This window comes from Capra hircus, chromosome 3 (assembly GCF_001704415.2).
Source record: "Capra hircus breed San Clemente chromosome 3, ASM170441v1, whole genome shotgun sequence".
NCBI classification, from domain to species: Eukaryota; Metazoa; Chordata; class Mammalia; order Artiodactyla; family Bovidae; genus Capra; species Capra hircus.
Window position 1 is genome coordinate 7,744,457 of NC_030810.1, and position 27,958 is coordinate 7,772,414.

The 27,958-nt window shown below is 51.6% G+C and overlaps 2 protein-coding genes across 5 annotated transcripts in view; both read right to left on the minus strand.

Annotated features, from left to right (window-relative positions):
- DGKD (diacylglycerol kinase delta) overlaps nt 1-418 on the minus strand; it is a 114,741-nt gene extending 114,323 nt beyond the window's left edge. The window contains exon 1 of one of the 2 annotated variants that reach the window (XM_018041036.1): nt 244-418. In XM_018041036.1, coding sequence (XP_017896525.1) covers nt 244-399 — 156 coding nt within the window. In that variant the 5' untranslated portion in view covers nt 400-418. The remainder of the gene's footprint in view (nt 1-243) is intronic. The other variant, XM_018041043.1, reaches the window with a different exon arrangement.
- The window catches only part of SAG (S-antigen visual arrestin), a 30,870-nt gene continuing 10,993 nt past the window's right edge, over nt 8,082-27,958 (minus strand). Inside the window, exons 5-15 of one of the 3 annotated variants that reach the window (XM_005678742.2) lie at nt 27,376-27,435; nt 25,644-25,720; nt 24,484-24,619; nt 23,482-23,566; nt 21,259-21,331; nt 18,742-18,879; nt 16,589-16,666; nt 13,812-13,835; nt 11,916-11,971; nt 9,295-9,310; nt 8,082-8,268 (exon numbers count right to left, since the gene is read on the minus strand). In XM_005678742.2, the coding sequence (XP_005678799.1) occupies nt 8,160-8,268; nt 9,295-9,310; nt 11,916-11,971; nt 13,812-13,835; nt 16,589-16,666; nt 18,742-18,879; nt 21,259-21,331; nt 23,482-23,566; nt 24,484-24,619; nt 25,644-25,720; nt 27,376-27,435 (852 nt within the window). In that variant the 3' untranslated portion in view covers nt 8,082-8,159. Of the gene's footprint in view, nt 8,269-8,775; nt 9,186-9,294; nt 9,311-11,060; nt 11,067-11,911; nt 11,972-13,811; nt 13,836-16,588; nt 16,667-18,741; nt 18,880-21,258; nt 21,332-23,481; nt 23,567-24,483; nt 24,620-25,643; nt 25,721-27,375; nt 27,436-27,958 lie in introns of those variants that run through there. The other 2 variants (XM_005678744.3, XM_005678743.2) reach the window with 2 other exon arrangements.

Below are 27,958 nucleotides of genomic sequence, written 5' to 3' on the forward strand. Positions count from 1 at the left end.
CGCCCCCAGGCCCCGGGGTCCCCGCCGCTGCCGCCCCGCCCGGGGTGGGGGTGAACGCGCCCAGCCCCGTCGCCCAGCCCCGTTACCCGACGGAGCGCGCCCCGTGTGGGCAGCAGCGCCCGGCGGGACCCTAGGCCGGGGCCGGGCTGGGCCTGGGCAGCCGCTCCGGCCGGGCTGCGGGCCTCACGGGGCTGCCGCGGCGTTGAGGGGCGCGCGCCCGGGCCGCCGCCGCCGCCGGCTCACCTTCTGGCGGATCTGGCCCGACGTGGACACCTTGCGGATGAGCTTCTGGGGGGAGCCGGGCTCCGCCTCGGGCTCGCTGTCCGACGACTCCTCGGGCGGCGGCGGCGGAGGCGGCTGCGGCGGACCCGGCTGAGGGGCGCCCGCCGCCGCCGCCATGCTGCCCGGCCAGCGCGCGCACAGCGGGCGGGGGCGGGGCCGGGGCCGGGGGCCGGGCCGGGCCGGGGGCGGGGTCTCGCGGGGGCGGGGCTAGTGGGCGGGGCGGGGCCCGGCCGCGCGGTCTCCAGCTCCGCCCCCTCCGCGCCCCCTGCCGGGCGCCCGCGCGCGCGCGCAGAGAGGACTCGCGCCCAGCTCCCGCGCCCCTTCGCCCCCACCTGTAGTGTCGGATGCCCAGAATTTAGCGTCTGCTTGTTCTTCCTAGGACACAAATTGTGTGTTTTGTTTGTTTGTTTGTTTCTGTCTTCACTTTTTTAAAGCTTTAATCTTCCCCTTCAAGAATGGAAGTGACCTGCAGGCGGCCCCCGTTTCTTTCTTGTCCCGCCTTGTGTCGCCAGCATCTAAAGCTGCGCCTGGCACTTGGTTGCACCGCGAGTGGATGCGTGTATGTGTGCACAAATGCCAGGAAGAAAATACTAGCGCGGGCCTCTGGGATACCGGAACACAGATACACGGTTCCATCTGAGAAGGCTTCCTGCAGAAATGTTTAACGTGAGACGGAAAATGTGAGCAGGGGTTATCCCTGACCGGAGAACCCTGTTCGGGTGGGGTGGGGCAGGTGAGGGGGCCAAGAGATGAGATGATGCAATGGCCTGTAGGCAAGAAAGAACACATTTCTAGGAAAAAGGGACACTGTAGCCTAAAGGAAAGAAAACTCTCAAAGAGATGAGCCTAGGGGCGTACAGGTCAGACCTGGCTTTGTTCACCTGATAAGGCGCTTGGGCTTTTTAGGTTGAGTCCTGAAAAGACCCCGATGCTGGGAAAGATTGAACGCAGGAGGATAAGGGGACCACAGAGGATGAGATGGCTGGATGGCATCGCTGACTCGATGGACATGAGTTTGGGTAAACTAGGAGAGTTGGTGATGGACAGGGAAGTCTGGTGTGCTGCAGTCCATAGGGTCTCAAAGAGTTGGACACAACTGAGCGAGTGAACTGAACTGAGGGAAACTGGAAGCCCTTGAGCTATCTGAATCCTGGGGCAGGGACTAGGTCACAAAGCTGAGGTCTATGATCCAGGCTTTGAAGTAATGGATCCGGTGGCTGCCCCGGATGGCTGTGGAGAGAGAGAAATTGACTCCGGGCAGAGTGATCGCTAGGAGGGAGGCAGAGTCCATTTAGGATAAGGCCCTCCTTCCCAGCAGGGCTTCCCAGGTGGCACAGTGGTAACGAATCTGCCTACCAGTGCAGGAGATGCAAGAGATAAGGGTTCCCTCCCTGGGTGGCGAAGATCCCCTGGAGGAGGAAAGGCAACCCACTCCCGGATTCTTGCCCGGGAAATCCCATGGGCGGAGGAGCCTGGTGGGCTACAGGGGTCGCAAAGAGTCTGACATGACTGAGCACCACCATCGCCACTGCCACCTCCTTCCCGGCTAAGACTGCTGATGCTGGGTGGGTGGGAGTGAAGCTGAGGAGGTGACATCAGCTGAGGTTTTGCCACCCTTTGGCACATCGAGGTGGAGAAGGATTTGGCACCACCTCAGAGGGACAAGCTGATGCTGGGAAAGGTTGAGGGCAGGAGGAGAAGGAAACGACAGAGGATGAGATGGTTGGATGGCATCACCAAAGCAATGGACATGAGTTTGAGTAGGGAGTTGGTGATGGACAGGGAAGCCTGGTGTGCTGCAGTCCATGGGGTGGAAAAGACTCAGACATGACTGAGCAACTGAACTGAACGGAAGGACAAATCCCCTTTAAAGACCCTACTTCCAAATGCAGTACATTCTGAGGTACTGTTGTCGTTCAGCTGCTAAGTCATGTCCTTGCAGTACTGTGGAGCTACACAATTGTCCCCTTGCCCTTTCAAAGGGCTGCTACTAGGGACAAAGTGGCTCCTGTCCTTCCTGCTGGTCAGCATGCTCTGGCCCCCACCGCACAAGGTGTTGCTTTCCAGAGGCAAAATACAGGAGACCCACCACCCCTGGGGGCCACAAAGTACATATAATAGGGGGACATGGCCAGGGGAATGGATTCACAGCCAGGACAGGGCATGGCACAGGGACAGGCTGGGGGGCCCCTGGTCCACTGGTTACACTGCCCACTGCTGTACCCACTAGCCACACGTGGCTATTTCCAATTCTATTTCAATTAATTAAAATTAATTTTCAGTTTCTCGGCAGCACTGGCCACATTTCAGCTGCTCAGTAGGTAAATGCAGTTTAGCTGCTACCACCCAGGGCCGCACAAGATAGAACATTTCCTTGGTGGCAGAAAGCTTGCCAATGCAGGAGTGCATGAGTCCCATTGACGAACCACTGGGCACATGCCGAACACTTGACCAGCAATTCTAGTCTGCACATGAGTCCCCCAGAGCAAGCTTGATGGTCTCGTTCTAGAGATGAAGTCCTGAGGTTCAGAAACCTCTCCCAAGGAAGGCAAGAGAGGCAGAACTTCACTTGGACCATGTCAGTGCGAAGTCCTTGACCCTCTAGGGCTAGGCTTCCTAGGAAGCTGAAGCTCAAAGAAGGAGCAGAGAAGGGTCTTGTTAGGGGCTGACTTGTGTCCCCCAACAGCCATACATTGAAGCCCTAATCCCCTGGGACCTTAGAATGTGAGTGTGTGTGCAGCCAGGGTCTTTAAGGAAGTAATTAAGTTAAAATGAGGCCACTGGGACGGCCCTCACCCAGTACAGCTGGCGTCCTTGTAAGAAGAAATGTGGAGGCAGGCAGGGCCCAAGGGAAGACCCCATGAAGACACAGAGAGAAGTCATCTGCAAACCGAGGAGGAAGGCTTCAGAAGAATCTGGCCACACCTCGACCTCAGGCTGCTGGCCTCCAGAATCCTGAGAAAATAAGTCCTGTTGCTTAGGCTCCCAGGTCTGTGGTACCGTGTTATGACAGCAAGGAGCTGGCTGATAAGGGCACAGAGGGAAAGCTGTCCTGCCTCTCCACAGAGACTAGTGATTTTATATCCATTACTTGCAACATGGCCATGCTAAGACACTTCAGTCATGTCCATCCCTTTGAGACCCCATAAATTGTAGCCCACCAGGTTCCTCTGTCCTTGGGAATCTCGAGGCAAGAATTCTGGAGTGGGTTGCTGTTTCCTTCTCCAGGGGATCTTGCTGACCCAGGGATCAAACCCGTATCTCTTAAGTCTCCTGCATTGGGAGGTGGGTTAATTTTTACCACTAACACTACTTGGGAAGACAATAACCGTATAGTGTGATACATAAGTGCAAAAACCTAGGGGTGTTGGGAGGGACAGTGCTGTTGCCTATATCTTTTGGATGCTCATGGGGTACCTGGGATCCAGAATCCATCATTTCAGAGGTGAAAAGCCAAGGGCATAGATGTGAACTCAAGACAGAGTTGGGAGGTGGAATCTGGCTGGAGAGGAGTCTATTTGCAATAATGAAAAAGTCCTAGAAATTGTCACAGCCTCAAGAGCCTTAGGAAACGTGACCACCAAATGTCATGTGGGATCTTGGAACAGAAAAAGGATAGTAGGTTAAAAGCTAAGGGAATCTGAATAAAGAATGTACTTTCCGCTTAATAATAATGTGTCAATATTGATGCATTCTAGGGCTTCCCTGGTGACTCAGATGGTAAAGAATATGCCTGTAATGCAGGAGACCTGGCTTCGATCCCTTGGGTGGGGAAGATCCCTAGGGCAGGGAATGGCTACCTGCTCCAGTATTCTTGCCTGGAGAATTCCATAACAGAGGACACTGGTGGGCTACCGTCCATGGGTTCGCAAAGAATTGGGCAGTCTGAGCAACTAACACACACACACACACACACACACACACACACACACACATGTTGACACATTCGGTGTGGCCAATGTACTATCCTAGTATAAGATGTTAATGATTTAGGAGACACAGCGTGTGGAGGGACTTACTGTACTTTGCCGCTTTTCTGTACATCTAAAACTATTTGAAAATAAAGTATATTTTAAGAAAGAGTATTAGGCTTAGTAAGAACTGTATTCTGTTCTGCAATCAGAGGCACATAACTGGCATATTTTCTCTGATGATCGAAGAAGCCTTTGTGTTCCCGGGTAGCTGCTGAGCTGTTCCCTTGGAGACCTCCCCCGAGGTGGTGCCTGTAAGCGCACAGTCACCGGGCGCCTCCTGATGGAGTGAGTCACGTTATGAATCATCGCTAACAATACGCTGCTCCCCGAGTCTACCCCACCTTAAGGGCATATTCGAGGTGGCAGTAATAACACACTTCACATCCAACCTAATCTTTCTTTTCTCGACCTGTCAGTGCAGAAGTGCACCTCCTGTCAGAAAGAACCGATTCATGTTAGAATGGATAAAACGGTGCACTTGAAAACATGGGAATTGTTTTACCCTGAACTAGGGTGATGACTGACATCTGGAGCAGGAGATTTCTTCGCTGTGTGTGACATAAACTTTCCCTGGCCCCGGGGGACCCATGTCACCAAATGCTGCCCCCCATACATTTCCAAATGCGGCCACCTCCAGCCCCCTCCCTGCCCACCTGCCGAGGATCAGTAAACTAGACCCTTAGGGCCGTGAGGTTAGACTGGGAGGCAAGCAGTGAAAAATCTTAGAGGAATAGGAAAACAGATGCTCTAAAAAGAAGTTATCTACACATGATAAAAGACACACACACACACATGAATGCAAGTAAAAACTAAAATGGGGGAAATATGAAAAAGATGGATGGACTGTGTGAGTGTCAATTTCCTGGTCATGGTATCAGCTATAGTTTTGCAAGATGTTACCTTTGGGGAATCCCTCTGTATTGCTTCCTACTACTGCATGTGAATCTATAACTACCTCAATAATATTAATATTTTCAACTTAAAAAAAACTTCAGGGCAGCCATTTGTTGAATCATAAATGCCAATCTTCCCCTTCCTCCCGTTCAAACTCTCATATACAGATTCAGCATCAAAAGACGAGTGAAGGGAACTGCCTGGCAGTCCAGTGGTTAAGACTCTATACTTCCACTCTAGGGGCACAAGTTGGATCCCAAGTCAGGGAGCTAAAGTCTCATATGACATGTGGTGCAGCCAAAAAAAAAAAAAATTGTTGTGAGGAGAGTTCTGATTCTTATCGACTCCAGGAAACCAGAGTTTAAGTCTTGACTCCAACTCTCACTAGCTTTGTGACCTTGAGTAAGGGATATAACCTCTCTGAACTGCAGTTTTCTCATCTAATGAATGGGAGGCATGGTTGGTGCTTCCCAAGCATGGTGCAGATACCCAAAAAACAGCAGCGATCCCTACTTCTCCAGCCCTTTGGTTGCAGGTTGCAAACTTTGCCCCAAGTTCTCAGACCCCGCTTTCTCCCTGCAACACCCTCAGCTCCCTGGCACCCTGTGTCTCCCACCGCACGTACCTAGAAAGCCCTGGCCCGCCCATCCAACCTGCACACGGACATCCTGCCTCTCAATGCCAGGGGTCTGCACGCCAAGCAGACACATCCCTGGTGCACAGGCTCGGCCAGGCAAGATTCCTTATCCTGGTCAGGCAGCGGTGGCTTACTTCCTGCTCCCACCCCAGAATTCTCACGGGGGTGGCCAGCCGCAGATGGTAAACTAGCCAGCACGCGAAAGTCAGGCGTTTTGTTACCAAAATAACCTGAAGGGCCAGGGCTGTTCTGACCTTTGTTCTCCGGGGATTGGCCTTCCTCTCTGGCTCTCACACCCACACGCTTTCAAAGGTCCAGCCTATTACTGTCCACGCTGACTTAGGATATCCTGGGGTCGAGCAATGCAGGAACCGAGTGACTGATCCTCTCACCATCCCCGCCGGGCACAGTCCCAGGTCGCCGTCTTGCCCAGGATCTCCAGCAGGAGCCAACCACAGCCAACTTGTGGGCTTGGGCAGTGGGCAGGCAGCGGAAGGGCTCTGATCCCCAGAGGAGCGTTCCTCCAACCCTGTGTCCTGAGACAGGGGTGTGGCTGGAATGGCAGCCTGCTTACTGTTCCCTTAGCAAGGCAGAAAAAAATGACAGGGAGGTTGGGTCCAACCCTGCTCACCCACAGGCCAAAGGCCCAGTTTTCTGCCTGTATTGTAATTAGCTCTTCTCCAGAAATGACTCCTCATTGCTGTCAATATCGGAAAGCCTCCTATTCAACGCTCAAGTTCAGACTTTGATTTGTGAGTATGGGATCCCATCCTAGGTTCCTGAGGAGAGCCTCCAATCTAAATCCCAGTCCCCAGGACACAGACAGCCTGGAATCGTGCCAAACAAACCCAGGTGTGGGGCCTTCCCACTCTGGTCCTCTGCCTCTGCTCTTGGTCCTGGAGACCTGACCCTGAGTGTCCAGCCCACAATGGCCCCCTCCTGTCCACCCTCACCCTTCCTGTGAATGGGTTAAACTGTGTAGAACGCTCCAATCCCCTTTCATCCTATTCCCTTGAGGCATGGACCAGGGGGTCCACACATCCCCCAGGCCCTCCGTGGGCACCAAGAGAGCCATTCAGTCTCTCTGCCATCAGCAGCAGACCCCAAGGCTGGGGTACCACGGGCCAAGAAGAGGACTCTGGAAAGACAGGGCCCCGGCATCACCTCTGTTACATCTTCTTCTTCAGCTTCACTTTCCTCCTGGACACAAGCTTTCCTTTCCCTGACCCCTTCAATGCCCAAACCCAGTGAAGGCAGTCTAACCAAGAAGCCCATGGGACTCACGGAGAACCCCCTCTTCTAGGACAACCCATTCCCAGGGCTGGGCTCTGCCATCGCTGGCCCCGAGGTATTGATCCCCTGGCCGAAGTCGGGCCAGAGTCTCCTTCCCAGGAATAGCACACCGGAACCAGAGACTCAGAGACTAGGAGCATTTGGTGCTAGGCCACCAGGGGTGAATGGCCAACCCAGAGGGCAGGACCCGGAGCTCCTGGGCCATGACCCCTGGGGCTTCTCTGATTTCCACCCACCCCAGATGTGGCAGCTCAGACTTTTCCTTTAAGTCAGTTCTCTGAGCCACTCTGAGTCCTTCCAATGCATTCCTTTTTTCCCCTTTATACCAGTCAACTCGAATTTCATTGCTTGCATTCAATAGAAACACCCAACAACCCAGAGCTCAAGCAGGACTTGGATCCAAAGTGAAGTGAAAGTGAAAGTGAAAAAGGTGCCCAGTCGTGTCCGACTCTTTGCGACTCCATGGACTGTATAGACCATGGAACTCTCCAGGCCAGAATACTGGAGTGGGTAGCCTTTCCCTTCTCCAGGGGATCTTCCCTACCCAGGGATCGAACCCAGGTCTCCCTCATTGCAGGTGGATTCTTCACCAAAGTTGAATCAGAGATGAAGAGTAGTTTTGCCCACATTTGTCCACTGCCCTGTTTCTCTGGGGAGGCTCCGTGGGTGCCCTGGAGCTAGGATAGCACAGGTCACTAGACACACTGCCCCGCACCGCCCCCTTCCCCAAGTTTCCAGGGAAACAGCCTACCCCAGAGGCCCTAGAGAAAGCCTGGGACACACCAGCCCCCCGTGGGGTGAGCACATGGTTTCAGGGTGCCTTCTAACCTTAACGGATTCTTCTCCCCCAACCCACTCTCCCATGCCCCCGCACCCCCAGGCTCCAGGCTGCCCCTTGCGCGTTACTAACTCACTCAGCCTCCCCAACAAGTCAGCTTGACTCACAGCCAGGGCAGAACAAACTTTATTTCTGTGAAAAAGACCCACACTTTGGAATTTAGCGTCACTAAAGGGCTAACTTGGAGCCCTAGCTACCATGTGGCTAGCAACCCCGCATCCCACGTCCTGAGCCGGCCTCTTCACTCATCCATAGCCGCCTCCTGGTCTGTCTTCTCTTCCTTATATTCTCCTGCATCTTTCAGATTTTGGCGAGCAAACTCCTCAAAAACAAAATTTTCATCCTGAAAACTAAAATAAAAACAAAGAACATTTTGATCAAGGCATGTTCTTTGGAGCTTGTGATGAAATCTGGAGGAAAAACAAGGTTCTTGATCTTCCTTTTGCAAGAGGAACCCATCAAGATTCTCCCACTGATGCGACGGGGGACAAGGCCATCCTCCTCCTAGCTTTCCGTGTAAAATCGCTTTAGCAAACAAAAATATGAAACAGTGAAGGAACCCACACAGCACACATACATGCTTGGGATAACTGTGTGTGTGCGTGCGTGCACATGTGTGCGTGTGTCCACATGTGTGCATGCCCGGATAGTAGGGAGCAAAAGGAAAGCCAGGGCGTGCACCAGTGTTGAGAGGGTGGGGCGTCTACAGAAAGAACCCCCCCCCGCCCCCCCCGCCAAAGGGGTGTGTTTTTGTGCAGGTCTTAGCCTATCAATAACCACTATTGTGGCTGGCCCGGCCCTCGTGGTTCCTGTTAGGATTGCAAGACGCCCTTCAGCAATAACCATCCGGAAACTTTGAGAAAATAAAGGTTTATTACTTACAGGACCTGGAAGGTACACAGCACACCTGGGACCACACAGCAAAGTCATGGATAAAGAGAGCTCAGGGACACGGGCCTGGGGTGTTCTGCCTTTATTGGGGTTGAGGCAGGGGGGCTCTAGAGTTTCGAGGGCTCACTCTTTATTGGTGAGTTTTAAAACAGAAGAGAGGGGAATTTAAAGCGTACCAAGACAAAAGAACAAGTGGCTCGGAGGATCTGCTACTGAAATCAACCAAAATCTCTACAACAGAGGCGCCTCAGTGGGGAGAGCCAGCCTGGCTGGGATCTAGTCCTGGGGCTGGCAATGTGTCTATTCAAGACAGCCGTCGCTGGAGTGGATGCCTCTTTGAAGTGGATGCCTCGGCAATCAAAGCCTAAGTCAGGCACTTGCATTTCAAAAAAAGAAGAAGAAGAAACACATGCAAGTGTGAAGGCTCACTCTAGGGTTGCAGAAGAGGAGGTCATAGAACGGGGATAATGCCGGGCAGTGCTCACCTTTCCATGGCGCTATCTGTGAGCGTGGAAGAGAGGAGAGACATCTGTTAGCATCTGTCCTGTCTAGCAGAACTCTTCTTCCTTCAATAGGTCACTTTACAGGTGGAGCAATAAAAGGTCCAGAAACGCATTTCATAGAAAGTGCATGTCATTCCTGCTTCTTGGCCAGGTCCCCCTCAGAGGGCCTTTCTCCCTGCATTTTTGTTGTTTTTGTTAAAATAGTCATTTATTGATTTGGCTGCTCAGAGTCTTAGTTGCAGCATGTGGGATCTGGTTCCCTGACCAGGGATCGAACCTGGGCCCCCTGCATTGGGAACACAGAGTCTTAGCCCCTGGGCCACCAGGGACATCCCTCTCCCTGCATTTTTAACCATCGTTTCCTCCAAAAGTTGCCCCCGCAACCTGCACCTCCCCAGACGGAACAGCCACAACCTCACCTCTAGACCCTCTCCCTGCTTAACCTCACCCTCTCCGAGGCTGGGCTTCTCTTTTCAAAGCCTTTCTCCCTACGACATGTCCTTTGGACCCTGTCCAGGTCAGAGCCCCCGGGAGCTGTTAACAGCCCACTTCCCATGTGGAAGTACACCGGGGCCACCTTCCACATCCTGCTCTCTAGGGGTGAGTCCTGGGACTTGACAGCGAACCTGCACCCCAGTGGCTGTTGGAGGGTGAGGGGACCTACCAAGAGGCTGATGCGTCAAAGCAACACTGGGCAAGAACCATCCTGGATGCCCCCCTTCGGTGCTGAGCATAAAATTATACTAAGTGCGACCATCAGCCTTGAAGAGAGTCAACACCTGAATTCTGTAAGAATGCTCTAAACAGAGGACAGTAAAAACTCAGTAGCATTTCTCTAGCACTTAGTGCACACAGATCACTTGGCCTCTAGCCCTGGCAGGCCTTCTTAACTCTAGTTTATGCTTGCTCTATTTAGCATCTCCTCGTCTAGACTCAGGGAGTCGGGGACCAGGCTAGTGAGAGAGAGATGAGCGTGCATCTGCAAATCAAACTTGGGACGCATAAACCTCAGGGAATCAGAACCCCTAGTCCGTGGGGGTAATTTGTTCTTTCTCCCTGAAATCTGACAGTATGAAAGATCATTGTCTTAGCCTTGATGTTGTAATATGCTCATTGTAAGGGCCATAATGACTGGAACATGAAGACGTCATACCCAGGAAAGGAATAACCCCACTTCCCCCAAGAGAAGTCCTAAAGTCTGTTCACAGGGCCAGAAAAGGATCTGACACCAGCGATGACATCTCCTCCAGTCATAGTTTTAAAACGGCCTTTTAAAATGTCCTTGAAAGGGACCAGAATGCATCTCAATCTCACAGAGTTTAAAATAGTGCTTTAATGACACAAGCATAAATGAATAATAATAATAAATATGGTTAGGCTGTGTGTTTTTCCCCCAAGGGAAGTTTTTGGCAAAGCACATTGAGTATTTGAATCCAAAATATTTGGAAGACATACTTTGAGACAAAATAGTTTTGAGACAAAGCCAAAATGATTATGGGGGCTCATTCTGATGTTTAAATGCCGTCTCACTATCAGTGTAGAAAGGCTTTTTATAAAATATAAGAAAAATAAACCCCACTTGTTCACACCACTTTTACTTAAAATGTTCTTAATTACTATAACTCTGGAGGGTTCTCATCCAGACAGGTCCAATTTTCTTTCCTGCCAACTAAGCCACCTTAACACACAGTGGATAATTCTTCCTCAGAATTTCTGAGATTGCATCGATATTAATTTTGCTGGTTCACTTATCTCTTTCGAAAGAGCTGTGCTGCGCTGTGCTTAGTCGCTCTTTGTGACCCCGTGGACTGCAGCCTGCCAGGCTCCTCTGTCCCTGGGATTCTCCAGGCAAGAATACTGGAGTGGGTTGCCATTTCCTTCTCCAAGGGACCGTCCCGACCCAAGGATCAAACTTGGGTCTCCTGCATCCCAGGCAGATTCCCTACCATCTGAGCCACTGGAGAAGTCCAACCCACGTACCATACAATTCACCTATTTACATGCACAGCTTTACAAGCTAAAGCCCTCTGGCTTTTAGCTTGCTCACAGAGCTGCACAACCACGGCTTCATTTGGTTTTAACATCCATGCAAGAACCAATGGATTGACATTCAAAGGAGCCCAGGCATTAGGATACCAGCCTGATCCTCGTTTCTAGTAACTTCTGTATTCTCATCACAACTGCCACTCTCAAAAACACTCACTTTCTAAATTCCTGTTAATGCTCCCAAATGAAACACAAAAGCTTCAGGCTGTCAAATTTATCTTTTGCCCGAATTTTCTTTAAGTCTCAACCCAAGCCTATTTACAGCAAAGCGTCTGCTTTTAAATCATTCCTAACAAAACCTAACGAGATAGCCCGCATCCAAGCAAGGATGCTACATCCTCCAGGCACTCACTGCAGCTGGACAAACCGCCTGGACCACTGGACGAGCGCCCTGACATAGTCGCTGAGCCCTGGTTTCTGGGAGGGCCCAGGGCACTTGAATGTGGCCAGCAACCTCGCATGCCCAGAGATGTGGTCAAGGAAGAACTAGCAGAGGCTAAGTAAGAAATCCACGGGTGGCGAAGGACTAGAGAAAGCCAAGACAAGGCGTGACTGACCTGGGTCCTCTGGCTGAGGATGCATGAGGCGGAACGGCACCTCAGTGGCCACTTCACTAGAAACAAAGGAGGCAGAGCGGTCAGAATGCACATGGTTGTAAATGCACAGCTGAGAGCTGTGGTTGCAGAGCTTCAAGAAAGATCCCCAGGCCTCAGCTGAAGGAGGACTCAGCAAGATCCAAAACAAAACAAACCAGAAATCAGGAAGTGGTCAGGAAGGGATTTTTAAATGTATTCCCTGGAATGTGGTCCGGAAACTCCACTTGCACGAGGCTGAGGCGGCCAGGATTTTGGGGTCCCCCTTCCTCCTGGTTATTAGTTTCAGGGACATGCTAAGTAGTGGGACGTCCAGGGACATAGTGTATGCTAAGTCAATTCAGTTATGTCTGACTCTTTGAGACCCTGTGGACTGTAGCCTCCCCAGGCTCCTCTGTCCATGGGATTCTCCAGGCAAGAATACTGGAGTGGGTTGCCATGCCCTTCTCCAGGGGATCTTCCCAACTCGGGGATCAAACGTACGTCTCTTGCATTGGCAGACGATCTCTTTACCACTAGTGCCACCTGGGCTCCCCTCGTGGCTCAGAAGGTAAAGAATCTGCCTGCAATGCTGGAGACCTGGGTCTTGTGGAGAGCAGTCCCTTGTGATGAGCAGAGTCCAGCCAATTCCAGAAGCTACAGGACTTTGAGGTAGCTTGGAATTTATACAGAAAAAGGAGGGCAGGGAGTCAGGAAGGGACAGAAGGAAAATCTGGACACAGGAAGAATGGAAAGGGGTCGGGGGGTCGGGGAGGGGACAAGGGTTACTCCCTGTTTCACCCAGGACCCACCGCCTCCCACCCTGGGGTCACTGCTTTGGTCAAATCTCATCTGTTGCTAAGGTGCCCTGGTGGGTGCCCGTGTGGCCGGGGCCTCGGAGAGAGGTTGCCCTGGCTCCACGGGAGGGGGGGCCACAGGAGTCAGTGACGGAGCATGTAAGGCCAGCGCCTGCCTCAGACGCGTCTGCCTGCTGCCTCTGTGTGCCTGATTTAGAAGCCCGCCGTCGCTATTCACAAAGGCCCAAAGGTGGAGACAAGCCAAGGGTCCACCCACAATGAATGGATGAGCACAATGCGGCCCACTCGCACCGTGGACTGAATCTCAGCCACAAACGGGAGAGAAGCACTGAAGACAGGGGCACTGCAAACGCGCCGAGCGGAAGCTGGTCCCGCGGGGACAGGTGTTGCCTGATCCCGTTCACGTGAAATGTCCAAATGAGGCGAGTCTACAGTGAAGGCAGATTAGCAGTTGCCGAGCAGTGAGTGGGGTGAGTGGGAGAGATGGCTCCAGAGGCACGGGGTGTCCTTTTCGGACAGGCAGAGGGTACAAGAACTGGAGAATCGTGACAGTCATGCAGCTCTGCGAGTGTCCTTGATGCCACTGAACTCTGTCGTTTGGTGTTTTTTCTGTTTTGGTTGCACCAACCAGCGTGTGAGTCTTAGTTTCCCAACCAGGGATTGAACCTGTGCCCCCTGCATTGGAAGCACAAAATCTTAACCAGTGGACCACCAGGGAAGTTCCTGAACTGCACGGGTTTAAAAGGTTAAAATGGTTATGTATATTTCACCCCTGAACACACGTGCGTACACACAGGGGCAACTGCATGGATTGTGCCTGTTTTCTGAGAGTGTGTCTAATCTATGTGTGTGTCTTCATCCAGGGGCAGACCCAGCTATAGCCTCCACGAAACGTCCCAGCCTCACACCTGTCAGCCAAGGTTTGCACAGTGTGAGCGGGCAAGTTTCCCTACGTCGCTGAGCATGGCACTGGGAAACCGGATTTCACTGTCCTGTTTTAAACGCCAGGTTTGTCCCCTTCAGACCCTGGAATCAAGCAGAGAAGGACAGTGACGAGGCTTACCTGGAAGTGAGCTCTCCCAGAAGGCTAGGAAACAAAAACACAAACAGTGCTATGGAGACTGTCCACGGTGTTAACACGGCCCTCCTTGCCGCTATTCAGAAATGGATGCATCCCCCTCCGGCCCTTCATCACCCACAACTTTCAGGATCTTTGTGCTCCTCACGGTGCACTCCGCTATTCCTCTCTGCTTGTGACTTCATGTCTTTCTCAAGCGGATTAGTTAAAAAGAGGAAGCACTTAGGTTTAAGCCCTAAAGTTCAAGAATAAACCCCAGGCCAGAATTTCTCTCATGGCCACAAAGGTCACCATGAAATACCTGCTAAACGGTTAGCTTGACTGCTACATTCGCCTCTGTTTTAGAGCCTCTCAGAGAAAGTGAAAGAAAGCACTATATACTTTATAGATATAGATACTATATCATATATACATATTTATCATTTCATATATATCTTGTCCTTGCTGCAGGGCATTTTGGATCTTAATTCCATAGCCAGGAATCGAACCTGTGTCCCTGGTGTTGGAAACACAGAGTCTTAACCACTGGACTGCCAGGAAGTCTCAACACTATACGCTTTGTAAAACAGGACAACTACAATGTTGTGTTAACAAAATCCGCAAAATCAACCCATGTTCTACTTTGTGGTCCCAACCAAAACTTGGGGAACTCTTTGTCCACTGAGACTCATAGAATAAACACATAGATTTGCCTTGACGGCTGAACTACCCAGGACTCATTAAGGTAAAAGGCCAGAGCCTTTGGCAATGGAATTTGGAAAGGAAAATGAGAAGTTGAGTTTTTCCCTTTTGATGAGATTTCTTTCTTTCTTTCTTTCTTTTTTTTAGACCATGCCACGTGGTATGTGGGATCTTAGTTCTCCAACTAGGAATTGAACCACACCCATTGAGCTGGAAGCACACAATTTTAATCACAGGACTGCCAGGGAAGTCCCTTGATGAGATTTTTAAATTGAAAGAAATTGAATTCAAAAAAAGATGGAAAACCATTTCCTCAGAACTATGAGATATCTGTGTTCTAGTGTGAGAAGGAGACTCCCCAGTCCTGTAATGACTTGGGGGGCGAGAAGGCCCCCCATCATGGATGGAGCCTCCTGAGACGCACTGTGACCTCATTTCCCAGCTGCCATGCTTTTCTGAAGAGAACTAGAGAACTCTTCAAGGAAATTAGAGATGCCAAGGGAACATTTCATGCATGGTCTCAATAAAGGACAGAAATGGCAGGGACCCAACAGAAACAGAAGATATTAAGAAGAGGTGACAAGAATACACAGAAGAACTGTACAAAAAAGATCTTCATGACCCAGATAAGCATGATGGTGTGATCACTCACCTAGAGCCAGACATCCAGAAATGCAAAGTTAAGTGGGCCTCAGGAAGCATCACTATGAACAAAGCTAGTGGAGGTGATGGAACTCCAGTTGAGCTATTTTAAATCCTAAAAGATAATGCTGTGAAAGTGCTGAAGTCAATATGCCAGCAAATTTGGAAAACTCAGCAGTGGCCAAAGGACTGGAAAAGGTCACTTTTCACTCCAATTCCAAAGAAGGGCAATGCCAAAGAATGCTCAAACTACCACACAATTGCACTCATCTCACACGCTAGCAAAGTAATGCTCAAAATTCTCCAAGCCAGGCTTTGACAGTACGTGAACCATGAACTTCCAGATATTCAAGTTGGATTTAGAAAAGGCAGAGGAACCAGAGAGCAAATTGCCAACATCTGTTGGATCATAGTAAAAGCAAGAGTTCCAGAAAGACATCTACTTCTGCTTTATTGATAACGTCAAACCCTTTGACTGGGGAGATCACAACAAACTGGAAAATTCTTCAAGAGTTGGGAATACCAGACCACCTTACCTGACTCCTGAGAAATCTGTATGCAGGTCAAGAAGCAAGTCAGAACTGGACATGGAACAGCAGACTTGTTCCAAATTGGGAAAGGAGTACATGAAGGCTGTAGATTGTCACCCTGCTTATTTAACTTATATGCAGAGTACGTCAGGCGAAATGCTGGGCTGGATGAAGCACAAGCTGGAATCAAGATTGCTGGGAGAAATATCAATAACCTCAGATATGCAGATGACACCACCCTTATGACAGAAAGCAAAGAAGAACTAAAGAGACTCTGGATGAAAGTGAAAGAGGAGAGTGAAAAAGCTGGCTTAACACTCAACATTCAAGAAACTAAGATCATGGCATCTGATCCATCACTCCATGGCAAATAGAAGGGGAAACAATGGGAACAGTGACAGACTTTATTTTCTTGGGCTCCAAAATCACTGCAAATGGTGACTGCAGTCATGAAATTAAAAGACACTCCTTGGAAGAAAAGCTATGACCAAACTAGACAACATATTAAAAAGCAGAGACATTACTTTGCAAACAAAGGTCCATCTAGTCAAGGCTATGGTTTTTCCAGTGGTGTGTATGGATGTGAGAGTTGGACTATAAAGAAGGCTGAGCACTAAAAAATTGATGCTTTTGTGGTATTGGAGAAGACTCTTGAGAGTCGCTTGGACTGCAAGGAGGTACCCGTAGTGTATGTGATTTGCAGTCTGCTTTTCTATCTTTTTCTCTGTAATGTTACATCAGGCAGAGTTGCGAAACTAGACAAATAGAATCTTTCTCAAACCCTACCATGTAATGGGTAGAATTTGTGGACCTTTCTTGCTTTCTGTCTCCCAATCGCTGGGGAACAAAACCATTCAGATGGCTGATGGCCAGACAGAGCAGGTGGCATGTTGGGGCGTGGACACTCACCCTGACACCGTGAGCTTCACCTTGATCTGGTAAGACACCAGGATCCCCATGACGGTCTTGTCTATTCCCTCCTTTATGCTGTTGAAACAGAAAAGAAAAATGGAAGAATGCAGAGAAGCAGTAGGAAGCAGAGACCCGATGGATCAACCCTTCTCCCTAGGCTCCCCAGGTGGGGGACCACCCTCTCCAAGAGACCAGATCATTCACGTTCTGCTGTGTCCTCACTGTGGAGCTGGAAGGCAGCCCTGACACTGGATGGATCGGGGGCTCTGGATTTATCATCATTCACTCACTAAGTTGTTTTGTATCCGACGCTTTGCAACCCCATGGACTGCAGCATGCTAGGCTTCCCTGTCCTTCGCTATCTCCTGGAGTTTGCTCAAACTCATGGGCTTCCCAGGTAGCTCAGTTGGTAAAGAATCCACCTGCAATGCAGGAGACCCTGTTCAATTCCCAGGTCGAGAAGATCTGCTGAAGAATGGATAGGCTACCCACTCCAGTATTCTTTGGATCCCTTGGTGGCTCAGCTGGTAAAGAATCCATCCATCTGCAATACAGGGGACCTGGGTTTGATCCCTGGGTTGGAAAGTTCCTTGGAGAAGGGAAAGGCTACCCACTCCAGTATTCTGGCCTGGAGAATTCCATGGACAGTATAGTCAATGGGGTCACAAAGAATCAGACACGACTGAGCGACTTTCACATTCATGTCAGTTGAGTCGGTGACACCATCCAAACATTTCATCGTCTGTCGCCCTCTTCTCCCGCTGCCCTCAGGCTCTCCCAGCATCAGAATCTTTTCCAATCAGTCAGCTCTTCTCATCAGGTGGCCAAAGTATTGGAGCTTCAGCATCAGTCCTTCCAATGAATATTCAGGACTGATTTGCTTCAGGATGGACTGGTTGGATCTCTTTGCTGTCCAAGGGGCTCTCAAGAATCTTCTCCACAGCACCACAATTTGAAAGCATCAACTCATGGCTGGGGACTAGGGGTGGGCTTTGCTCTACCACTGACTGACCCAGTGTCCTTGGCTGAGCCTCTCATCTGGTGAAACCTCAATTTCCTCATCCATGAAATGAGTAGAAATTCACCTTTCTTACCAAAGAAAGCATGGAGAGACGGGTGTGTTTATATAACACTCCACGAATCTCAGAAGATCTTTACAAACACACATGTCATTTTGAACTTTGTGATTCCTCACCCTTGAGTTCCTGGATCTAGGGTGTTGGCTCCCTGTTTGCCTATCTCCCAGAGCATCACAGACATGCTTAGAATCTAACACGCCAGCTGGAAAATCGTCCTCAGAAACCCTTTGACTCCCATGATCCTGCTTTTTGCCTGATGTTCACTGCCCCAACTGTTCATCTCAGAGCTTTTCCTGACAGCATCACCTGGAGGTGATCTCTGGGGCCGTGGGCCACACAGGATGGGGGTGGGGGTGGTATGGGGAGCTAGCAGTGAGCCCCGAGCCTGGTCACAGCTCCTACCCCCAATCCTCAGGCTCATCCGCACACACGCTGCCAGGAGCGGAAGCCCCAGAGGGCGGTGAGGAGTGACAGGGGTATTTGACTTAGAAGCTTTGATCTAGTTTCTACTGGATCCGCTGGCTCAATTCAGCCCAACATTCTGCGCTTAGATCAGTGCTTAGTTTCATTTAAATTGAGCTGACGTCCATAGCCCTCAGGACCCCCTGTTCCTTACCTTTCCAGATGGAAATGAATAAATGATGTTTCCATCCTTCGTGAGGCACTCAGTTCAATGCTAGCTGATGCTATTTCTTAGAGGTACTAGCTGACTTTTCTGGAGCACTCACTGTGTGCTGGGCCCCACATTGGATGTGGCCTTTCTCCTGTAATCCATGTCAGCTCTCATACCCTACCGATGGGAAAACTGAGATCCTCGCTCAGACAGCTGATGGGGTGGCCCAGACAGTCAGCAAGGGAGCAGGGCTTCGGCCAAGGCTGTCTCCAGAGCCCAGAGCTGTAGTTGCTACGTCATAGCAGGCACAGGCGAGGGATCCCTACTTGGGCCACTGAGCGCTGGGTTTGCACCACCGGCCACCACACCACGCGCCAGCCGTGAGCCCAGGACTGGGATGAGAAGGGGCACAGACCCCTTCCCCCCACCTCCCCCAGCACCGAGTCTCGGGGGCTCACATGGTGCTGGAGGCCAGGTTCGTGTCCTCATGCTTGATCTTCCCGTCCAGGGCGATGCCCCTTCTCTCACGGTTGTTGGCCAGCAAGGGCACCAGCGTCAGCGTCTTGGTCAGCGAGCTGTTTGGTGGCACTCTTTCCCTGCAGGAAGAAACACGGTGGATTTAGCCAGTTGCTGTCACAGGCTTAAGGCCACCAGGACCCCCAGGAGGCCTTGTCTACGCTCATGCAGTTCCCAGAATCCACATTCCCCACGACTCGTGGGAAAGGCAGCCCGGAGGGGCCGTGCATGTCTTATGAGGAGGAGGAGAGCATGAGCGATGTCTCACAACAGGCTGGCAGCAACCTTGGAGCGTTTCTCAGCCTGCTCCCAGGACTGAATTTCTGGAATGTTCTGTGAGGTGAAGTGGGACTGACTGGCCCAAGGGTCAGGGACCACACCCAGTTTCCTCCTGAGACTGCATGAAGCACTTGATGGGCTGCAGGGTGATTGGTCAGTGCCAGCAGAGAGCCCGGGTTGGGCGTCGTCCCAGCCAGGAGGGGGACGGGAGTGCCCGGGAGTCTCCCACGTGAGCTGGACAGACTGGGAGGTTTGGAGTTCATAGCAGCACAGGCTCTTTCTCCCCCAGATCGCCTCCATCAACAGCCGGGCAGGGCGTTCCCCAGCATCTGATAGACACAGGGACCCCCTGCCAAACCATGGGCCTGGGTGCAGCGGAGGGCACCGCAGCGTGGTTACCCCAGGTCAGGCAGCATCCCCGGCTCAGAGCAGCATCGGAGGCTGGAGAGTCAGCTCTGCCGCTCGTCCACAGGCTGCCCCCAGCCCTGTGCCAACAGCCACCGCACAGCCTCTCGGGCTCTCCAATCGCAGAGCCCAGGCGGGCCCTAGCCATGTTCCTGGCATAACCTTCATCTTTGTGCCCGGCCAGGAGAAGGCAGGGCCCCGGAAGCCCTGCCCAGGAGCCAGCCTCGGGCCCTTTCCTCAGCCTGCCTCCAGACAGACGGCAGCCCCACGGCCAGCCTCCTCAGTCTCCCTGGAGAGCTGAAGGCGGCTGTGGCTTCTCCAGCCTCCAAGTGCACACAAGAGGCTCCTGGGCACACCCTTTACAGAATCCTGCTTGAGACAAGGTGGCCCACATCCTTGCATTTGGGACCACGGGGAATCTTCTCTTAATAAGCTTGGTTTGGGCAGCAGAATGACAGAAGCAGAAATTACCTTGTCAAGATAACTACAGTAGAAAGAGGCCCCCGGGCTGCGCTTGGACCATTACCTGTCCTGCTGCACCCTGGCCGACGGCCTCTGCCAAGACCCTGGACCAAAGCTCCACCTGGCCACTTCCCAGCACCTTTGGGATCTGGGACTGGATGCTAGGTAACAGCTTGGGCATCAGGGCTGACCTGGTTCCCAGGTGGCCCACCCACCAGAGCCCCCAAAGCCTCACTTTCACTCCCACATTTTCGAGGGTACCGAGGATGCTGTCCAGTTTTCTGGGACTCTTTGATGCAAAATGAGCTGAAAGGAGGACCAGATAATGGGGTATATTAGGGGAAACCTCAGCTGGGGACCATTTCCTCCTATTGCTGTTGGGCACATGCCAACAGGTGAGCCGGGAAGACTCCCAGGCACCGGTGTGGGCAAGGATGCCATCTGAGAGTGGAACTGACCCTGGGCCTGGCCCGGCAGCGGCAGTCAGCGGCTCATTTCCTGCCTCTCTCCCCTGAGATGTAAACTCAGGCCAGGTTCTGCTTTAAGTAACACTTTATCCCGAAGTGGCCTTTTAAGTATTATGTAATGTTTTCTTGCTGAATCTGCTGTCTTTCCTCACCCCACTACCTTCCTCCAACGATGAGAGTATTTTTGTCATACAATGGGGCTTGGAAAACAGGAAAACACCTTCCCAAATGACCCTTCCTGGGTGGGGGGGTGGTGACCCCCCGAAAGCTGTGTGTTAAATGAACCTGAGTGCCTAGCACAAAGCAAAACCGGCCAGGTCTCCTGCTGCACCACGAAGAAGCCATCGCAGGATTCTCACTTGGGTTTTATTGTTTGTTTTCCATTTGATTTTTATTCCAATGGAGGGAGAAAAGTCACTCATGACTAGTGGTGGAGTACTGAGATAGCATTCTAATCTCCTCGTCATGGGTACCAGATTTTCAAATTGTGGAGATCAAAAGATAGAGACCCCTCATGTGGGCTGACAGGTTATTTGATGACCTGCTCTGGGGGACAGAAACAGTATCAGATTCCTACCCACTTATTTAAGGATCAATAGAAAGCTCTAGCCCTTCCCACTTGTGACGATTCAGGCTTCATTTTTCTGCTCCCCATCATTTGCTAGCTCGACCCAGCTCTCAGAACTCTTGTGACTCTGCAGCCCTTGAAGTGAGGAAAGGGGAAGGACGTGGCAAGCTGGGGAGCTGGCTGACCGCTCTACTTCCTTCTTCAGCAATGACCGAAAAGGGGAACTTGACAAAGAAGCCGGAACCGCCCAGGAAATAGAAACCCAAGCCGCTACTCACTGTGTTTCCTCCGCAGCCACCGGCTTGATGTAATAATCGCTCGAGTAGAGAACCACGTTGGCCACTTGTTCCACTGCAAAGGGAAGACAGCGCAGGGAGGCTCGGGGTGAGGTCCTGCGTGCTGCCTTCCGGGGACCTGGTTGGCCTTCCCTCTCTAATGGCCGTCTGAGTGCACCTCTCAGGCTCAGCTTGAAGGCTGAGATTCCTGTCCTGGCCTAGGCCAGGCTTCCCAGGCAACGCTAGTGGTAAAGACCCTGCCTGCCAACGCAGGAGACATACGAGAGGCGGGTTCCATCTCTGGGTCAGGAAGGTCCCCTGGAGGAGAGCAGGGCAACCCACTCCAGTATTCTTGCCTGGAGAATCGGGCAGCACACGATTGTTTGTGGGTGTGGTGAGTGGATAGGAAGGTGGGCTCTGGGGCCAGACTACCTGGGCTCAAGTCCCCGCCTAGCCATCAGCGCTGGGGTAGTTACTGAGCTTCCCTGAGCCTCAATTTCCCCATCAGCAAAATGAGGGTGATAATTGCATCTAACTTCTATAGTTGTTGTGATGATTACAAAGGTGATTTTTAATTTTTTTTTTTTTGGCCCCACCTGTAGCATGAATAATTTCTCCAACCAGGGACTGAACCCACACCTCCTGCAGTGGAAGCATGGAGCTTCCTGGACCACCAGGGACGCCCTCAAAGAGATGGTTTTTAATTTCCATGAAAATAAAATTTGAGAATCAAAAGAAATAATTTGTGTGAACTGATCAACACAGTGCTAGGCCTATACAAAGTTCTCAATATCTGGCTTCAGAAATTCAACAGCTTCTTTCAAACATTAGGGGTTCAGATGTTAGTATTCATAAAATTTCGAGAAACAACTTAAAAAATAATTATCAAATGGTACTTTCTCCGTCCTGCTGCTTTATGAAATACCATATGGAACACTACATGCTAAGTCGCTTCAGTGGTGTCCGACTCTGTGTGACCCCACAGACAGCAGCCCACGAGGCTCCCCAATCCCTGGGATTCTCTAGGCAAGAATACTGGAGTGGGTTGCCATTTCCTTCTCCAATGCAGGAAAGTGAAAAGTGAAGGTGAAGTTGCTCAGTCATGTCCAACTCTTAGCGATCCCATGGACTGCAGCCTACCAGGCTCCTCCATCCATGGGATTTTCCAGGCAAGAGTACTGGAGTGGGTTGGCATTACCTTCTCCAGGACACTACATACAACATGCTAAATAATCATGCCAGGTCCTACAGAGACTTAAAGGCATAGAAACTAAACTCACATAAAAACAAAGCTTTAATGTAAACATGTATATTAGCATTAAGAAAAATCTAGAATATTTCAGTATGAGTGCATCCGATTCCTGAGCCTTATCTATGATGGATAAGAGGGAGAGAAGAATGTAGTGGATGACACTTAGGTGATCAGCTGTCCCAGTCTGCCTTGGACTGGCCCGTTTTAGCACTGGAAGTCCTTGATCCTTGAACCAGGACAGGTGGTTACCCTGACTCTATCTCAGTCATCAAGGGCCTGAGGAAGAAGTGGATGGACAGTTTTCCCTTCCAGGTCATTCTATAACGTCTTTTTACTTCGCCCACATGAGGCTGAGATCGCAGAGCATCCCCCCTCACTGTGACGCCCTTTGACCTGAGAAAGTGTGCTGGACCAGTGGACCAGTAAGTCAGAGGCCCCTCTCCCAAATATATGGGAGGCCGGGCCATTACATGGCGACACAACAGCAGCAGTGACAGTGGGGATGACCATTTACAAAGCATGTCCAGTGCGCTCAATCAACAGATCATGAAACCCGGGAAGGTAGACCAGGAAGCCCTGCTGTGACTGCCCGCTAGATTCTGAGAGGATGTGCACAGCACGAGCCGCAGGGGAAGGCCAGGTCCCTCCCACTACTCTGTGCAGAAAGGAAACCCCTCACCCTCCTCCCTCCCCCCCAGACCTGGACCCTCCAGGAAGGCGGGACAAGGAAGGACGGGGAAGACGTGCTGTTAGGGATGTTGTCCTAGGATGGAAGACGGCTCTAAGCTGGGCAGGAGGCTACAGAGAGGACACTTAAGGGACCTCCTCCTCTAAGGTCCTGCTGCCCTGACAACAGAGATGAACGGGAGGTTCCAAGGACCCAGAGGTCCCGAGAGACCAGAGGAGAGGCCCAGGAAACACGGCCACTGGGGTTTGGGAGTCTCTGCCGTCCAGCCTGGAGCGGGAGGTCCTACCTAGCACTTTAATCTTCTTCACTGTCTTCTCTGTGCTGTTGGTCACGGCCACGGTCACAGGAATGGGTTCCCCGTGGTAATAGATCTGAAGAAGTTAGCAGATGGGACAGAAAAGGGTAAGAGAGCCTGGTCATGTCGTTCTGAACTCATCCCAGGCCTTTAACTGGAGGCAAAGTGGCTGAATTCCCACGCTTGTGAGGAAGGCAAGGTGAGGGCATCGTGGCTCCTATGGGGATGTGTCTGGAGCAGGCTCTGCCCCGTGTGTGGGAGGCCGAGGCAACGGCGTGGGCTCCAGCCAGAACGCCCGAGTCCTGAGTGTCACGCAGAGCTGGCCCCAGGGCGCTTGAGCGGGATCAGGAAGTTATTTGGGGCAGAATGAGTGAAAAGAGAGGAGAATGTGGTGAGGGGGCAGAGGTAGAGCTTGTCCCGTGGTGACTCCGTGTTATACTAGACGGGCATGTTGTTGCACACACACAGACGTGCATGCACACACACGCATGCATGTGCAGACATCCATGCACACACAAGCGAGCGTATGCACACTCATGCACACATAGACACACACGCATGTACACACACACACACATGCACACATACGGTCTGCTAGGCTGTGTCAATGTGTGCGTGACCCTTGTTGACCAGAGGGACCAGAGACAGCCCTGGCCAGCAGTTCTTCACCTCTCGGCCATGACATTCTCACGTGACACAGCCACCCCCTCGCCGTTACTGCCCAACGTCAGTTTGAGGGAAGCAAACAATTTGTAACACCCACTGACGCCGCACTAAGAGGCTCCCTGAGGCAGAGATGGGGGGTGGGGGGGCAAACCTCCCCCAGGTTGCTGGGACCCATGATGAGTAGAATGCAAGCCAGTTTGGCCCTAGTCTCAGGGTCACCTTCACTGACCTCATAGGTTGGTGTTTACCACTACACCCAAGACTGCCCGCAGCCCACCCCCAGCTGAGGGCCTGGGCGGGCTCCCCGCAGGCTGGCTCCACAGTCACCTCTTTGCTGAGTGAGACGGTGAGGCGCAGGGGCTTGTCCGACATGAAAAACTGCCAGGAGGCCTCGGCTCGGGGCTGGGGACCCATCTCGCGCGGTGCATGCTGTACCTTCCGGATCAACAAACGCACGGAGCTCCTGCGGATGAGACATCATGGACAGTCCCGGGATCAGCACCTGGGCCTCCTCGGGACAGCCCACCAGGTCACCCCCCTGCCCCCTGCCTCATCCCCAGATTGGGATCCCTCAGGGATGCTCCCGATGGATGCAGGACTGGTAGCCGGGTCAGGTCTGGGGGCCGGCGCCTGGCGGGTGGTGTGGACCCGTCCGCCCTCCGAGGGGCCCTCTCACCCTCTGTGAGGACACTGGCTCAGGCTCCTCTGGGGTGAAGCTGCGGTAAGAATGTGTGCCTACATTACGTTTCAGAACTCTCTACAAATCTGATGCCTTGTCATTGCCATTTGGCACAGACATCCTCTGAGTATGAGGGTGCAAGCGTTGAGGGCACTGTTGGAAACCTCATTCAGGAACAAGAGAAATGAGCATCAGGGCCCGGGAGGACAGGAGTCACTGCTTAGTGGGCAGAGTTTCTGTTTGGGGTGATGATAGCATTTGGGATACAGATAGTTTGGGGGTATTTCAGAAATGCTATCATCATTTATATAGCATTCAGGATAGATATATCATATATATATATATCCCATATGTATTATCATCTATATCTCAAATGCTATATATAGGTAGCAGACAGTGTATAAGTGGTTTTACAAGGTAATGACTATGTTTAATGTCACTGAGCTGTACCCTTGAAAATGGTTAAAATGGTCAGCTTCGTGTTATGTGTATTTTACCACTACCACAACAAAATGCAAAAGAAGAAGGAAACTCAAGGGACTGTGGAGGCTTTCAGGAGCTTACACGAACCCTTGAGGTTGGTTACGCTCCTGTCATTTTCTGCTGCATTCCCCCTAGATGGTCAGCCACGGACGCCCACCCTATGTGTAGATGGTCCCTCCTGATGGTCCTGACCTGGGGAGGCTCCATGACCCACTATACCAGCCTAGGGGGAGGAGTCCATCTCGCAGACATAAAGTGAGGGGTGGTTTCTTACCCCACCCCTTAACCACAGACCCCTCACCTATTCCCACAGCCACACTCTTACTTCTTGGGAATTTTGTCCTCTTCCACATCTGCGCTGTGCGTGGCGAATGCTTTGATCTCGAAGTCGACCCCACAGCTCTGCAAGGGGGCAAGAGATGAGACAGAGCTTCGGTCTGTACCTCCCTTCCAGAGCTGGATGGGGTCACAGCTCACTTGGGGGAGGTTTCATGGCACTTTCTTTTTCTACATCAGCCATCTGCTTTTCAGAGCCGCACCAGTAAGACTAGATCTGGAGACATCCCTGGTGGTCCAGTGGTTAAGACTTCGCCTTCCATTGCAGGGGGTAAGGGTTCAATCCCTGAGCGGGGAGCTAGGATCCCACATGCCACGGGGCAAGTAAGCCCACAGGCCATAATGAAGACCCAGCACAGCCGAAAAATAAAATAAAAAATTTACAACTATTGTAACAGATTTAATAAAGAGTTTAAAAATGGCCCACATTAAAAAAAAAACACCTTAAAAAATAAAGACTAGATCTGGAAGTGTGCTCATGATGAAATAATGGCATTAGTGCAAGGAGAATGCCATGGGCCCCGAGGCCCCAGCAAAGGCCACCAGCCTGCAGGACGTGCCCCACCAGCAGCTGCAGAGGGTGAGTCAGGCGTCCTGACTGGTCCTTGCCTCCCTCCGCCTCTCATGGCGTCCAGCCCACTCTCGGTCAGCTGTCCTCGGAAGTGGCCGTGCGTGTCTGTTGCTGACGGTCCACTGCCTGCAGCCCCGCGGGGGCCCACGGACACCCGTGCTGGGGCTCCAACGCCCGACCCCGGCGGGCAGCTGCACTGTGGCTGCAGCCAAACGTGGCCAGGCTGCCAGGGGACCTGCCGCTGGCAGCTCTCCCAACTTCTGAAGAGAAGCTGGAAATGGAACTTGGAGCGAAGGCTCCTGAATTTTAAATCAACGAAATTAAAAAATCTTGCACGGGTGGAACAGATGCATCTGCCGGCCCCTCTGCCTGCCCCCTGCCTGCCCCCTACCTGTCCCCAGCATGATCCCCCACCGTGCGTTAACCTCCTTTCTTGTGTTAACATGACGGGGTGGGCATGGGGGCACCAGCGTGGGGATGGGCCCTCCACCAGCTAGCACATCAGTCACAGTCCTACTGGTCTTGTGAAACTGTGGAATCTCAACAACACTAAAACCTGGCTTGAAAATAAATGCGCATCTGTACCCACCAGCACTTGGAGTTCTTAGCCCTGTGTTCTCGTTGCGCCGCTCCACGCCCACCCCATGCCGCTTCCCGCCCAAGCCGAGCTCTCCCACCTGTCCACCTGGGGCACGTGCTGTTCCCTCCTTGTGAAACGCTTAGTGCTTCTCTGTCTCTATTCACATTGACCAGCTCCTATGTGTGCTCCTAGACCAGCTCACAAGCCTTCTCAGGGAGGAGAGAGACCGTCTATTTCACTCACAGGGCTGCTCATGGTTAGGAAATGCCCAAGGCAAGTGATAGGTTCATTCATTATACGTTCTCTCTACTTTTGGGTATGTCTGAACTCTTCCACAACAAAAAGCTACAGTATTACAACCTTGCTTGTTAATTGGCTATAGCTCAATACAAAATAAAACGTTTAAAATTAAAGAATAAATAAATAAAACAGATTGTTTAAAAAAAGAGAGAGGCTATTTTAAAAAGCCTCTTTTTAAAAAAAAAAAAGAGAGAGAGAGAGAGAGAAAGGCTATTTTAAAAAGTCCTTCGAAGGAATGAATGAGTCCCTGGGATTCATTCTGGAACCAACCTTGCCCACATCTTGCGGAGCTGGCTGCAGCATCACCGAACAGGGCAAGTAGTCAGGAAACTGTGGAAAGAAACAACAGATCATTTCTTTCAGAGCACGTTATTCCACGCGTTTTCCACCATGCGAGCACGCTCAGTCGTGTCCGACTCTTTGTGACCCCGTGGACAGCACCACCGGGCTCTTCTGAAGAAGGGATTCTCCAGGCAAGAATCCTGGAGTGGGTTGCCATTTCCTCCTCCAGGGGACCTTCTTGAGCCTGGGCTTGAACTTGGGTCTCCTGTGTCTCCTGCATTGGCAGGCAGATTCTTCACCACTAGTGCCACCTAGGAAGCCCATATATACATATATATGTGTGTGTATTATATATTAATGTGTATATATATATACACAGAACATAAACCTTACTATTTTAAGCATACAGTTCAGCAGCATTAAGGACATTCACATTGTCCTGCAATGGTCCCCACCATCCATTTCGAGAACTTTTCCATCATCCCAAGCAGAAGCTCTGTACCCATTAAACATCAATTCCTGGATTCCCTCCTCCCCCATGCCCTGGAGACCACCCCTCTACTTTCTGTCT